At 39.1% G+C, this 16127-nt stretch overlaps 1 protein-coding gene across 3 annotated transcripts in view; it reads right to left on the bottom strand.

Moving 5' to 3' along the window:
- Positions 1–15891, bottom strand: part of kif16ba (kinesin family member 16Ba) — a 38227-nt gene extending 22336 nt beyond the window's left edge. For 2 of the 3 annotated variants that reach the window (XM_079663123.1, XM_079663121.1), the window contains exons 1-14: positions 15515–15891; positions 12543–12612; positions 12240–12353; positions 9728–9844; positions 8502–8599; positions 7788–7897; positions 6287–6429; positions 5561–5729; positions 3875–4006; positions 2543–2718; positions 1604–1669; positions 1337–1396; positions 643–762; positions 314–365 (exon numbers count right to left, since the gene is read on the bottom strand). In XM_079663123.1, coding sequence (XP_079519249.1) covers positions 314–365; positions 643–762; positions 1337–1396; positions 1604–1669; positions 2543–2718; positions 3875–4006; positions 5561–5729; positions 6287–6429; positions 7788–7897; positions 8502–8599; positions 9728–9844; positions 12240–12353; positions 12543–12612; positions 15515–15561 — 1474 coding nt within the window. In that variant the 5' untranslated portion in view covers positions 15562–15891. The remainder of the gene's footprint in view (positions 1–313; positions 366–642; positions 763–1336; positions 1397–1603; positions 1670–2542; positions 2719–3874; positions 4007–5560; positions 5730–6286; positions 6430–7787; positions 7898–8501; positions 8600–9727; positions 9845–12239; positions 12354–12542; positions 12613–15514) is intronic. The other variant, XM_079663122.1, reaches the window with a different exon arrangement.
- Positions 15892–16127: the final 236 nt, after the last annotated feature.

Here is a 16127-nt window from a genome sequence, read left to right on the forward strand (position 1 = left end):
AATATCATATGTATCACAGTTATAGAGCTACTGTATGACATACTAATTCAAGTTCTAAATAAACCTTTAACTAAATAAAAATAGGTATTATAGAGGATGAGACAGAATTAACATATGTGTGATATGTTCATGTTCAAGTGAGTCATAAACAGTTTTTACAAAAGTCAGTTTTAATTCAGAGATTTTAACCCTATTCAAACACGTGTTTCTTAGTTTTGTTGGTGTTATCCGTTTCCTTCAACCTGCAGCTTGTTAAAAGTCCTTATTACTGATTAACTCCTGATGGTCAATAAATAACAAATAACAGACTCACTGATGTCCTGCTCCTTGGACGCATCTTCTCTGCCCACATATGTCTGTCCCTCCTGAGGAAGAAGAAGGAAATTCAAAGTAGTTTAAAATTCAGTTGCAAACATTAAGACATTAATGCACACCTTACGACAGATACATATTGCTAAGCTAAATTCATTTTGGAGTCCATTTATGATGCAACATTTTTGATAACTAAACAAAAATTAAGTGAAAATGTTCAAGGATGTTTTTTCTTGTTAGCATTATTTCCAAGTTGGAAAACTTGATGACAGACTTATAGATATAGACTTATAGATCATTTGGGCATAAGTGCACCAAGTGATTTCTGACCTTCAGATGGTACAGGATGATGCCGGTGCTGAGGAGGTCGTCGTCGATGCCGATGAGGTGAGGCAGCTCCGAGTCCAGCACCACGCCGATGCCCTCCTTCCTCAGAGCCAGAGTCTCCTCCTGGACACAACACATCACACACAACGTCAAGTAGCTTTAAACATACAAGGAGTTAGCCTCAAGGAAAAAGAAACAAGTACTCCAAGAGAATCATCCATTTTAAATTGAAATAAAAATAAACAATAAATTACATATAAAATTAACAATAATATAACAAGGATAGAATGTGCAAAAATATTGACAAAAGAATGTAAAAGGTGCAAAAATGATATTCCTATTTTGCAAATAATGTGCGTTGATGAAAGGCATTTGATTTTGAGACTTGAACTCATAAAATGTGCAGTGTCCATGAGGCAGCTTTGAACACAAGGGTGACAACATAGTAAAACCTCAGCTATAATTTCACAAAACAATCAAAGTTTTGCACAAAAGAGATTTTTGGTGAGAGAAAAATCCTTTTAGGTGACAAAATACAAAATAAAAATTGGAATTGAATATATAAATAATATGAAGTGCAAAGTACAACCAGGTTCTTTTTCTCATCAAGCAAACATCAGCAGAGGTCATTTAAACATGTTGCAATGCGACAGTCCACACAGCGAGCATGAGAAACATGAGTGATGAACAAAGTCACCTTGAGAATGTTCTGCGTCTCGTTCCACTTGTTGGTCCACTCTTTAGTCAGCTCCAACACCTGCACACACAAACAAACCAATAACAACTGAACAGAAACCACTGGGTAACAGGTGTGAAACTCCTCAGAAGAGCAAAGATCAACACATACAAAAATACACATTTCCAGTTCACATGAATGTTAAATAGTTATCTAGTTTAGTACAGGAGTCATCACACTTAAAACTTGAAAAAGATTGTGAACATTGATGTGAAAGGTAAGACTCACTCGGGCTTCATTCTGGTGCAGTTTCTCCTCCATGCTGAGAGCAGTGGGCGAGTCCAGTAGGGCAATCTGACGCACAGACACACACAGTTAAAAACACTACATATAATGATAACTGTTCAAACTAGGAGCATATTTCAGACAAAACATAACATTATGAAAAAGTTCAGAGCAAATTCAAAATAAAACCAAATCAAACTTTCTGAAAAATGACATGAGCTGTTTTTAATGAATCGTCACTTTCCCTCTACTAAAGCTGCGAAGGATCATTATTTCCATTATCGATTCATCTGTGCCGATTATTTGTTTGAATAATAATTGGGTAAAGAAAAAGTTAGAACATTTTAAAACATGTCCATCCTATTTTCTCAGAGTCAAAAGGCCAAAGATAACCAGTTTAATGTGAGATGAAACTGAGAAAAAGGAATATATATATACATTTAATAAGCTGTATATAACATTTTCAGAATACAAAATGCTTTTATAAATAACAATACATTGACAAACCATTGATTTTTTTTCTGTGGACCAGCTGTCCAGCTTCATCTGCACAGCTTCTACCATATTCTGTTTCTATCATAGTCAATTTTATTTACTTGTACTATTTTATGTGTTTTATTGTGTTGCGCTGTTGGGAGGAGCCTGTGACCACACACACACACACACACACACACACACACACACACACACACACACACACACACACACACACACACACACACACACACACACACACACACACACACACACACACACACACACACACACACACACACACACACACACACACACACACACACACACACACACACACACACACACACACACACACACACACACACACACACACACACACACACACACACACACACACACACACACACACACTTCAGTCAGAAACAGGTCCAGTGTGTGTGTGTGTATCTGTCAGTGTTTGTTTACCTGGTTTCCCTGAACCAGCAGAGCCTTCAGGCGAAAGATCTCATTTCGCAGTTCTCTGATCAGCCGGACGTTGCAGTCCTCGTTGATGGTGGGTTTGTTGATGATGTTCTTGGCTCGGTTAGCGTAGCGTAACGTGCTCAGCGTCTCTCCGTAGTTCACATCGGCGGGGGAAACGTCTGCAAAAAGACATTTAAAGTTACATCAGATCATTTGTGTGTTTGTGTGTGTAGGAGCCAAAATGCTACTTAGCCTCAGTTTATTATTTGTATTATTATTATTATTTGTTTACGTCACTTTTATTTGTATTTGTTGAGCACTTCTGGTAATCGTCACATGGGTGTGGTTTGTGTATTTAGATCACCTGTTTCATGTCGGGTGCGGATGACAGAGGTGGAGCTTGTGCCGATTTTTTTTTCTGTTGACCGTTTTTGTCCATCTAAGTTATTGTGTGTTTTGATGTTGTTTATTAGATATCTTCTACCTTGAATGCTTCCCAGAGAGTTTGGATCCCTTACTTGGACTATATTGGACCAACACTGTCATCTTCTATATTACGAGGGTTTCCTCCTTCAGCCTAGCGCTCCATAATGCACTTTGGATTTGACTGTTTTTGTGTTTTCCTGTCATCTGTATTTGTCTATTTATTTTTGATAATTATTACTATCCAACTTAATTTTGTTGTTGCCTCTATCCCCCGGATAGAGAATGGTGGAGGTTGGGGATCCCTACATTGTGCAGTGTTTTTTGATTTCTTATTCTTATCTACGTACCTTACTTGTCATGTCATGTCTGAGCTGTTCTGTTTTGTGTTGTAGAATAGAATTGGGAGGGATGAGACCCTCTTTAATGGTCACACATGCAGAGCACACAGCACACAGTGAAATGTGTTCTCTGCTTTGAACCCATCCCAGTACCAGGAGTCTAGTACTAGGAGCAGTGGGCAGCTATTGTACAGCGCCCGGGGAGCAATGGGAGTGAGGGGGGGAAGGGGGATGTCCGGTGCCTTGCTCAAGGGCACCACGGCAGGCCAGGAGGTGAACTGGGACCTCTCCGAGGAGCAGTCCACACTCCATATTTTAGGTCTGGTCGGGGACTTGAACCGGCCACCCTACAGCTCCCAATCCAAGCCCCTACTGACTGAGCCACTGCCGGAGACTGTATTTGAAACATTTAATAAAGATATTATACAACAAATATATATATCTTCAACTTCAGTATGTACTTTCTCATTGAAAACGCGTCGCAGTATAAAGCCAAGCTTAGCCTCTCTGCGACTCAAACTGAACAGGGAATTGAGCCGCCACAGTGTGTTATTAAATGTTTTTGTCTCACTGGCGATCATGATGGTTTTGGAGTTCCCGCCCAGGCTGTCTTTGAGCAGCCAGGTGAGCACGGAGTCTCTGTAGGGAACAAACACCGCCTTCTTCTTCAGGTTGGTGTTCCCTCCGTCCTGAGACATGTCCGCTGGAACACAAACAGATCCTTTAATCAGTCAGCAACTCAGCAAACATCACAAAATAAAAACAGACGGATGAAAGGGTAATTCTTTATATTAAAAGTTCCCATGTCATGCTTTTCCGGTTATTACCCGTCCCCTTGTGTGCTATGAAGCTTTTTCTGCATGTAAACAGTCTGCAGAGTCACAAACCCTCAAAGTACACCCTGTAGCGAGTAAAACTCTAACACAGAAAATACCTGTCTATGCTGCCCCAGAACGCCTCAATGGACATTTTTATTTTTCAATTTTTTTCTCCCTGGGTCGTAGGGGCTAAGTGACGTAACGGCGTGTGTGTGTGAGGAAGACTTCTTCTCTCACACACACACAAACACACTCACTCAGCCTTATCGTTTCTCAGCCGCAGCTCTGCGGATTTCTCAGCTTAGCCTGAGCACACACACAAACTCACAGCCAGGCTACGAGTGTGTGTGTGTGTGTGTGTGTGTGTGTGTGTGTGTGTGTGTGTGTGTGTGTGTGTGTGTGTGTGTGTGTGTGTGTGTGTGTGTGTGTGTGTGTGTGTGTGTGTGTGTGTGTGTGTGTGTGTGTGTGTGTGTGTGTGTGTGTGTGTGTGTGCGTGCTCAGGCTGAGTTCAGGCTGAGATTTGCGCTGTCTCGCAGACCCCACGCAGCAGCCAGGAAACGACACCAGTAATCCAGCTCACACTGTCCGCTCCGCGAGCCTCAAAGGGCGGAGCAGCGAGCCCCGCAACGTCCCGCCAACACGGCACCCAGACCCCACGCAGCATTCTCATCTGTTTGTCATTACTGGTGTCATTTTCTGGTTGCTAACAAACGCCATTGTAACACATAATCATTGATGTTCAGCTGTAACGGTGGTGGACTCATCAGAACAGAGTGGGCGAGCTGACCAATCAGAGCACAGTGGGCTCACAGGGAGGGGGAGGGGGCAGGAGCTCCAACAAGCCGTCTAGGACAGAGAGTGAATACACATACTATACAGAGAGTATGAGAAACCAATGTGAGTTTGGAACATTGAACAATGTAAATCTATTTTAGTAGACCTCAACACTGGTATTATGATCAGTAGAAATGGCCATGACATGGGACCTTTAAGGTAAACATATTCACCATCAACTAGTTGTTGATTTACATGCACATTAGCAGTATATTGGCTCTTTATTAGTCATTATAAAACACGTATTAATTCCTTATTCTACATGACCATATTCTATAAGCAATAAGCCATTAGTTAAGAGTTTTTCCTCAATAACCCTCTAATTAGTGCTTATTTATTGTAAGTAAGGAAATTGTTGTACATGAGTTTGGTCTTAATATGCTCAATATGCAGTAGCAGTACCACAAGAATAGTCATTCTCTCATAATAACACATAACAATATGTTCCCTATTCTAAAGTGAAGTCTTGTTCCTACCATATAAGCTAGTAGTTTGTCTCTAATATGTTAATTAACAACTAGTTGATGCTGAATAAGTGTACCTTAATATAAAGTGTTACAGATGAAAGTTTCAAAACTGATTTGAGAGAATGTTCTGTTTCTGACCTAGAGCAGAGATGACGTTGCCCAGGGTGACGAGGGACTTGTTGATGTTTCCTCCCTCCTTCAGTCGGACGCCCGTGGCTCCCGTGGCGTCGGCTCGCTCGCTGCCGGCCAGGTCCACCAGGTGGATCTTACTGACCGTCTCACTGGGCATCTCTGAATCAAACTTGGCCTAAACAAAAGACAGAGATTAGTCTAAACTGTGGTAATTTAAAATCTCACATTTTTGGGGGGCTAAACACTGTTAAAAACCTTGGTTGAAAGATAACAGGTTGAATTATTTTTGAATGTTTAAAACTGTTAATACCTTTGGACAAAGACTACTTATTATCTATACGTTCAGTCAAATACAAACAAGATGTCAGTTTTAGGAAATGTTGCAGAGCAGGATGAATTATGTGTTATTTTCTGCAGCGTTAGTTTTTCACTTAAAACAAAATAAGTTGTTTTTTCTAAATGTGATCGTAGGATGGTTACATTACTCGCCTACGTTCAACCACCTGCTCCAGACTTCTTCAAACTGTTGTATTTCTTGAAAACATTTCCTTTTTTTTTTGCATCCTTATGCTGTTGTTTGATGACTGAGTTGTTCTCAGAGCAAACTTTACCAAATATTTAAGACAATTGTTTTTTGAGTGTCAGTCTGAGGTGTCCAGTCGCCTCCACAGAGAGAACCAACCCTCTGTAGGGAAATGATTTAATTTCCGGAGTCTGTTAATAGTTCCTGACCTGTGTGAAGTTGATGGTGAAGATGGCGTGCGAGCGGCTGCTGACGTCGTTCATGCTGGTGCTGGCGGTGGTGCGGTTGATGTTTCCGGCCTCCATCAGCTCCTCCACGTCGCTGTAGTTCTGCACCAGGTGTTTGGACAGATCTGAGACAGAAGAAGACACATGAACCAAAGGCAGAACAACAACTTGTTTAGCAGGTAGCTACTTGCATGCAGATTGAATATTCCTACTCAATTCAAAGACTGTAAGATACAATTCTACAATATATCAATATTCCAATCGATGGATGGACTTGCACTATTTTATCTACAGTAGGGATGGGTATCGTTAAGGTTTTACCGGTACTACTACTTTTATCGATACCGCTTATCGGTCTTTTAACGGTACTCTTATCGGTTCTTTTGGAGAAAAAAATAAGGTAAATTAACTAAACAAATTGTGAACAAAACTAACATTGCTTTTTATTTAAATTAAATACATAATATTTCACATCAAAAGAAAAAACAGTGTTTTAACAAATCATATTAAATAATCTGATGACAGAACTGTAAACAGAATAGCTGAAACTTTAACAAAATAAAGAGTAACTCAGTTACCTCTAATCATGAACCCATGTTTGTATCATGTAGTTAACTCCGTGTGTTGCTGCTAGCATACATAACACCTGACGTGGAAACGTTACTCGTGGATGGGGCTACAGAGCTACGAGAAAGACAGTCGAACCCGGTGCATTCCTCCGTCTGGATGTGGAGCTCTTTTGCTAAATGTTTAGACACATTGCTCGAGTTACCGCCCTTACATGCTAAACTCTTATTGCACTTTCACAAACGAGCATTCCACATCGAGACGGGTAAAGTTTAACCACACCTCGGAGCCCGTTCTCTCCGCCATCTCCTCCGTGTGTGTGTGTGTTGCTGCATGTAGCATCTGCGTGTGTGTAAACTGCCCCGCCCCCTCGCAAGCAGGCAGGGGAGAGAGATCTCTCGCCTGGATTGGAAAGATCGAAAATACTAAAAAGACGCATTTTGCACGCTTTTTGCATATTAGAAACGGCGTTGGCGACACTAAAACTGCAATATAATGTTTGTGTAGCAATAATACATATATTTTTTACATGTCTCCAGTACCGATAAAAAGACTGTTAACGTCGGAGCTTAACGGTACCACGGTCTTTAATAATTCAGCCCCGGGGCCCGTTTAATACCGGGGCTCGGTACCCATCCCTAATTGTATCTGTTTTATTGTGTTGCACTGTAGTTATGCACACATGACAATAAAAGCCTTGAATCTTGAATCTAAAAAATAACATCATTTTAAACTGCTGTGAGAACAAAAGACCATCCTGAGATATTCACTTTAACTTCCCAGACCATAAAGCTGACCTGAAACCAGACAACAGAAAGCGTAGAAATGACTTTGTTGTACAAAAAAGAAAAAAAGACCAACTCGTACTCACTAAATAACTCAAACTAGCAACAAGAACCTTGCTCTGTAGTCTCACCTTCTACATACGGGCCGTCCTTGGGGTGCTCCCTGACTCTCAGGTTGTAGGTCTGAGTGGACTTCCTCCTCAGCAGGTCTCTCACCCTCTCGTTGTAGATCTCCAGGTAGCTGAGGACATAAACCAAAAGGAAGACATGGCTTTAATCCCAATTTACCTGCTTTTAGTCCAAAGTGTATTTTTAGCCTCAAAGACAAAGCGTTTCATCCCGAAAATGACTCCTTCCTGATGCTAGTTGAATATGCTACCTGCTCCCTGTCAATCATTCTGTTTGAGAGCAAGAAGAAAGATAGGGGACGCGGTTATCGATCAAACGGAGGATGAAACTCAAGAGCTGAAACTGTTGGACGTGATGATTAAGTTATTTCACAGCAATATTGAAAATGTGATTTATAAAAGATGATTTCAGCAAAGATTTGGCACCTGTGTTTCTATTTGAGGTTATTGGAGATTGATGCAGCATGAGAGTTACATTTACTATACTGCTTTCCTTTTAATTAAAAAATAGTGTTGGTATATTTAGCATTTTACCCAATTGTATATTTTAGATCTCTATCTATTCTGTAATTAAGTTTCATAATTGGTGTATTTCATTTTACTATATTTATGTTACGCACAAATATTACCAAAGCAAATTGTTTTAACCTGAAAGCCTACTCTGCAATAAGCTGGATTGTGAAAATGTGAGCAGAGCAGGTGTGAATCTGGCCTCACCTGACTTCTGCACGAAATGAAGCTTCATCCCATCGAGTGGTCGCAGCGATACGAGTGAACAAACCTTCACAGAACCTCGGGATCAGACCTGCGTCTCCCTAACAACACACACACACACACGAAGATACTTCAGTGAGATCCTGTAATATCAAACACACAGCCAAACAACTACAGGCTGAAAACCAGAGACATGTTTGATGCCAGAGACATTTGGAAACATCGATTCAAATAAATGTGAGATTTATTTTCTGCTAAATCTCCTAAACCACATTTTCCACCCTGAGGAGGATAAACATGTTGACAGTATGTATCAGACATGTGTCTTTAATTCCTTCTTACTATCTTCCATCACCACAAACATCTGTTTCTGATCTGAGTTTACATTACATTACATTTGACTTGTTAGACTTACATACTCAATACTGTGGGAAATCCCCACAGGAACAATTTGGGGTGAAGTGTCTTTCCCAGGGACACAACGACATGCTGACTGCAGTGGGGTTTGAACCTGTGCCCCCCTGATCCCAACACCAACGCACACCAACGCACTAACCCACTGTGCCACACGCCCCTATACATTTAAGTTGTTGATCAAAAGTGTATTGAATAATATTAATACATGGTATTTATATAGCGCCTCCGTGTACACAACATGGTTCTTTACAGCCAATATAATGACAACAGGTGTACGAAGTGTTATGGCAATTATGGGATTAAAGCTTAATACAGTGTAATCCTAATGAAATGTAACTGCTGTATCTTGGGAATGGCATGTAAATGTATGTGTAATAACAGATGTGTTCACAAAGGGTTTTATGACACTACAGGAAGGTAAGGAAGACATGTGCTCTAGGCAGGGGTTAGCTGTGACAACCAATTGTTCTTTGTAGGGTGTGAGTTTTGCCTACTGTCATAGGGCAATTACCTGGACCACATGTTGTTGTGTTGTCACGCAAATTATCTTTGCTGTGTCCCTGTAAGAGTTGCTGTGACACACAGAGCAGCACGCACTCTGAACGAGTCGTCATGCTTGCAAGCTTAAAAGACTTTATATCAATATTGTGTTTCTTTGCATATTTGCTAACTCATAATTTTCTCTAGACAGCGGCTGATTTTAAGTTGCTACGACAGAAGTTACTGTTAACCAAAGGCACATAAATAGTAATCCCACTGTTTTGAGTGAGGAGAATGAATATATATTTAAAACGCTGTAAAAAGCAACTCACAGGATTTCCCATCATGGTGTAGGACTTCCCCGAGCCGGTCTGACCGTAGGCGAACACGCAGGCGTTGTATCCTTCAAACGCCGCCCTCAGCACGTCAGAGCCCAGATCTTTGAACACCTGTGGAGAAAATGTGAGTTTTTATCTCTGCTTAGAGCTCTTTAAGGCTTCTGTCGCCAAGCCAACTGGTGCTCGAGATAATAGAACAGGTTTCAGACGCAGTATGGATGCTGCAGAGCTGTAAAGGGACATGTCCGGCTTTGTTACTAAAAATAATCCAAAAAGACAAGGTTTGCCAAGCTGTATTAGACAGAGATGGCAAAAGTACACATATCCTTTACTCAAGTAGAAGTACAGATACTTTGTTTAAAAATACTCTGGTAAAAGTAGAAGTACTGACTAAAGTTCTTTACTCCAGTAAAAGTAAAGAAGTATGGGCTTTGAAATGTACTTAAAGAGCCTGTGACAGCATCCCAACAACTGTTGTGCAATGAAATATTGGGCTACTAGTCATCTTGAACCGTCAGTTTAAAAAAGAAGGTGCGATACCGTTCCGATAAATATCAATAATTGCGAACATCGCGGGGAAATTCCTTCGACTCATTTTGAAGTTTTGGGGGAAGCCGGAAGTGACGTCGATGAGGGAACGCTTCACTGTGCGGCGAGAGAGCCAAACACGGACAAAGTGTGTTGTCATGCGTAGAAATGGTGAATTACTGAGTTTAGGCACGTTAATAACGTTTTAATGAAGTTGACTACAGTATATTCATATTTCTCAGTGCTTTCATGTCAATTCGGCGAACATAAACATAAATGATCGTGGTGAAAATGATGATTAAATTAGGATTAAAAATCGGTTGTGAGAGCTGCTGAATTTCCTCCCGTCGGATCTGATATAAAAACAAATCGATTATTTTTGTAAACTCAAGTGGATGAAACTACATTTATTAGTGCTTTCATGTCAATTCGGCGAACATATGACACATTAAATGATCGTGAGGATGATGATTTAAAAATCTTTTGTTTGAGCCGGGCTGCATTTCCTGATGAGAAAACAAACCTTAGCTTTTTGTAGTTGTAGTAAACCAACATGGATTAAAGGTGTGGTTTTTTACCACAATGTCGGGGAAATTAATGGATAAAATGCACAGATTATTATTATTATTATTATTATTATTATTATTATTATTATTCCCACTCCGATCGGGACACTAGGTCCACCGTTTCCCCGCAGCGAGCCTCCCCCCGTTGACAGTTTACGTGGGCTGGGCTGGGTGCAGTGGCGGACTGGCCATCGGGGTGCCGAAGTGGACCGGTCGGATAAGTCACTAGCACATCCCCCACTCCCCCCGTTGACAATTTACTAGTGGTACCGAAGTGGGCCGGTCGAGAGTCCCGGGCTAATTTTTAGTCCCAGTCCACCACTGGCTACATGACCGTATGACCGCCCATATTGACGCACCTAATTCCTAAACTTCTAACAGATACAACATAAACCGATCCTTCAGCCTCATATGAGCTCTCAGACACGTTCAAAATTAAACTGTCTGAGCTTGCTGCTGTGTGCCCCATCGTGCGTTTACATGCAGATGCTGGGATCCTGAACGGTGCAGCTGGAGCGCTGTGCCCGCATTGACGTCACACATAATTTGGCAGGACTTGAAGAATCCCCGAAAAGATCCAGAATATGGTCAACATTGAAGGGCAGATTAATGGTTATCAAAGTACAAATATCCAAAATCAGTTCAGTAACGGTTTTCAAGGGGACAATATTTACTCAAATTGATGGGTTTGGATGATGGGGGAAAATCGTGTCACAGGCTCTTTAAGTAAAAAGTACCCATAACTAGCAGCTGTTTTAAAGAGTACCTGACCTCCCTTTATATTGATAGAACAATAATGTCATTGTTAGCTAATGAATGTTTCCATGCTGAACAACGGCAACATGACAACGTTTTCATTGGTCCCTCTTCTTTAGAGAAGACCAGGAAATGATGGATACACGGATCGTGTTCAAATCAATAGGCACGCAATGACTCTAAATAATAATGATCAGGCCACCAAACACACATTCAAACTAAAGGAACCAGCCTGTTTGGAAAATGAGAGAAGTAGAAAGTACAGGTATTTGTGTTCAACATGTAAGAAGTAGAAAGTACAGGTATTTGTGTTAGAAATGTAAGAAGTCAAATTAAAAAGTGGTCAGAAAAATAAGTAGTGGAGTAAAGCACTGATACCAGAAACATGTACTTAAGTACAGTAACGAAGTATTTGTACTCCACTACTTCCCACCTCTGGTATTAGATATTATACATGTTATTATAGGCCGTTCATCACTTTTACTTCCAGCTTTATTAACACATACTGTAAGATAGGATATTTAGTAATGGGATAAGTGTTTTATGTCAGTAGTACCATCTATGTTTCGATTTCATGCCGTACATTGACAGGTTTATAAAAACAGCACATATATATAAAAAATATAAAATAAAAAGCTGTGGGTATTAGTATTTACCTTTTCCTGGGAGACGAATGGGGAGCTCTTGGAGTCCATGGAGTCGTAGGAGAAGTCGTATGTGAAGGTTTTAATTCGATCCCTCAACACTTCACCTGCGTTACCATCGGGGATCTTTGGAGAACAAGAAATGTTAAAAAAAGCACAGCTTCAGCTAAAATGTGTTAGGATCATTTTCAGCCTAAATAACTTCCTGTTTTAAAAGCGCATTCTTGTGTTGGTTAAGGTTCAAGGTTAGTTTATTCGTATAGCACATGTTAAGACACAGAGGCAATTCAATTAAATAAATACATTAAAAAGTACCTTCAGGTTGGTGATGGAGGTTTTGTTCCCTTCCATCTTGATAATGCATTTTGCGGTCAAGTCCTTTTCTCTGTAAAAGAACAATGTCAGTTATGTAGCTGCAAAATATCAAATAAAAACATTGCTTATTTTAGGATATAAACACAGGGGAGAGTATTATTATTTTCCAAATTCATCACGTCAGCATTCACAGCATCTTTTGGAAAAAGTTGTACCAAGTTTGATCATGCTGAGAATTCATTTAGCCGCGCACCACTGAAAAGAGTTTCACTATATGTTAAACAACATGTTAAATGCATGATCAAATGCACGCTAAAGGCTCTTAGAGCAATTTCAGACTTTATTTCACCATTAAAGTATTATCGTATGTTATTTTCTTTCTTTTAAAAGTAACATATTGCTGATTCTGAGAGGTTGTTGTTGAATGTGTTGTTGCATTGTTTCAATATAATTGTAATCATCATCATTACATCTTAAATGATCTTGATTAAACTTTGATATTAAACTTCCTGTCTTCCTTACTCCAAAAATACAAAAAACGGACAGTCTAATATGATGACTGAAATGTATATTATAAGATAAATAAATAAATATTTCTATTTCTATAAGTAAATTATTTATATGTTTATACTTGTTCAATTTTATATAGTTAATATCAAATGTGTTTTTGTTTTCAGCGACATCTTTATTTCCTTAATTTCCTGTTATAAATAATACAGTGAAAGCGACTTCAAAACGAGAGTCATAATATTTGAATCTTACTAAAATACACAAGTCACTCACAGAAACACAGTATAAAACAAATCTACGTTTATGTCTATACTTCTTTATTTGATATGTTAAAGTTAGGGCTGCTCGATTAGGGCAAAAATCATAATCTCGATTACCGGTATTTGGGTCAATAATTGATATCACGATTATTAAAAACGATTATCCATTTACTTTGAAAACATCCATTTATTGAAAAAAAAATTTGAACAGTATGTTTTTAACAGTTGATTATCCTGAACTTTAAGTATAATTCAACTGAAAAACCAATAAAAAAACGTTTTAATTAAATAAAAATAAAATAATCGTTTTATTTCGATTATGTTGTTTTCATAATCGTTGCAAGCCAAAATCGTAATTGTGATTAAAATACGATTAATTGAGTCAAAGTACATCAATAAGTCTTATCATGGCTTAACAGCTAATAAAACCTTTTCCCGAACTGTAAGGGCAGTGGTACATGTCCTGTAAATTATTTTATACTAGGGCTGCTTAATTAATCGTATTTTAAATCGCGATTACGATTATGGCTTGCAACGATTGCGAAAACAACGTAATCGAAATAAAACGATGATTTTTTTATTATTACTTTTTTTTTTTTTTGGTTTTTCAGTTGAATTATACTTAAAGTTCAGGGTAATCAACTGTTAAAAACATACTGTTAAAAAAAAAATTCTCCAATAAATGGATGTTTTCAAAGTCAATGAATAATCGCAATTACAATTATTGACCCAAATAATCGAGATTATGATTTTTACCATAATCGAGCAGCCCTATTTTATACACACTTCTTTCTGATCCAGCCCTAAATGTATGTTTCCTTGTCTCTCTTAACCGCCATTTAAAATGTACTTCTCACAGTCTCACAGTCCCGGATGTTGTGATGTCGAATGTTCACAGACAAACTAGGTTAACATCAATACAATCCACATGACTAAACATTAATTGTTTCAGCAGGGCGACATGTTTGTTTAGTCGTGTATACACTTCTGTCTCCGCCCTGGTTTGTCCTCAGGCTCAACAATGTCCTTTATATTGAAGCAGAAACACAGTCCTCACTTTCTGTTTAAAAGTGTTTGAACATTAGACTTCTGTAAGTTTAGACAAAAGCAGCTAATGAAGCAACGTGTCTGTTATGAGAGTGACACAAGAACTGAACACATTACACAACATTGTTAGCTCTCATTATAATGGATGTTAACTCAGACCAGAGTATTAAAAATCGTTTTCTCACAGGGATATGTTGGGCAGTCTTTTTCTGTATTGTTTGAAATGTGGATGAATTTAAATACACAATCATTTGTGTAGCTTAATGGGTCAAATACCGTGAATTCGGAGGTAATTGGGATGATAAAATGTTCCTACTTCTTAAGCTAAACAAACTAGGGCTGTTTTTCTGAGACTTCTTATAGAAACACATCGATGTGACAGGACAGCAACACAAACATACGATGATATTTTAGATTAGAATGCATTGCTGTAGATGAAAGTACCCAACAGCATATTCAGACGTTTAAATTGTTACAACAATAAACATCTATAGCAGTGAAATGCAACATATACTTCAATGCTGCAGTAATATTAATCCAAAAACATAATATATCATGGTTCGACACTGACAGAAAACATTTGAATTTGTATACTTTAAGCACATTTCCCTGGTGATACACTTTTACTTAAGTAAGGCTTTGAAGGCAGATGATATACTGTTCAGTTTGGTATTAGTACTTGAACAAGAGGATCTGCACCTCCATCATTCTGCAGCTACTTCATTACTTTCTACGTAAAAAATACAGTATATTTTGTATCTATAAGTTCTATCTCTTTGCTCGAACTATTTCCCTCTCTGAGACTCAAAAAGCTATTCTGATTCTGATAATAATCAGACAGCTGCACCTGCCCTACCTCCCATGGACAAGCAGGAGTAAATATGCTCTCAACCTTTGTTTAAATCACTGAATAAAGACCTGGTGAAACTGTGAATCTGAATCTTAAGGACTTAAGGTTAAATAACAATAGCTTCACTATTATAATAACCTTTAAAAACGTAGTGAAATTGAATTCCTGAGTCCATTCATGCCAGTTACATTCCCCCAACGGCTACATCTGTCAGTTAGCATAACACAAATAACGATATTATGCCATTTTATCTTCAGAAACATGACATATGATGTTAAACAACGTTATTATTGTCCTTAACTCACCTCCTGTTCATGGGTCTCACCCGGACAGCCACCCGAACAGATGCCATCTCTCATGTCCGTTAAATCCAGTTAGTTAGTTAGCCTCACAATGCAAAGCTTCGAGCTAATTAGCTAGCAGGCTAACCCACTAGCATGAACTTCAACCGGATAAAGGGGGCAAAAGTCGCAAAGATAACCGGCTGACTGCACAGGAAATGTAGAAATTACACAGATATTGGTGAGGAGAAGAGGGAAGCCACCGTGGACAGGTGTTATAGTTGTCCGGTGACACTGCTACACCGTCCCCGTGTGAACCGGCTCACATCCATGGTCACTGTTAGTTTAGCTTGTTAGCTTTCATATGACAAAAAGCAGCGGAGTAACGGGCAAGCATCAGCTGATGAAAACACAACATCTGTACGGAAGCCGGGAGAGGACAAAAACACAGCTGGAAAGAACATGAAAAACCCTTCAGAATTGAAGTGGAAGAAGTACTAAAATCTGGTCTAAGTAAAAGTAGAAGTACCAGAGTGTAGGAATATTCTGTCTCAATTAAAAGTCCTGCATTAAAAGTGTTACTCAAGTAGAATTACATAAGTATGAGCATCAAAATATACTACCAAAGCAAAAGTAG

Source organism: Notothenia rossii (genome assembly GCF_949606895.1).
Source record: "Notothenia rossii genome assembly, chromosome: 1".
In the NCBI taxonomy this organism is placed as follows: Eukaryota; Metazoa; Chordata; class Actinopteri; order Perciformes; family Nototheniidae; genus Notothenia; species Notothenia rossii.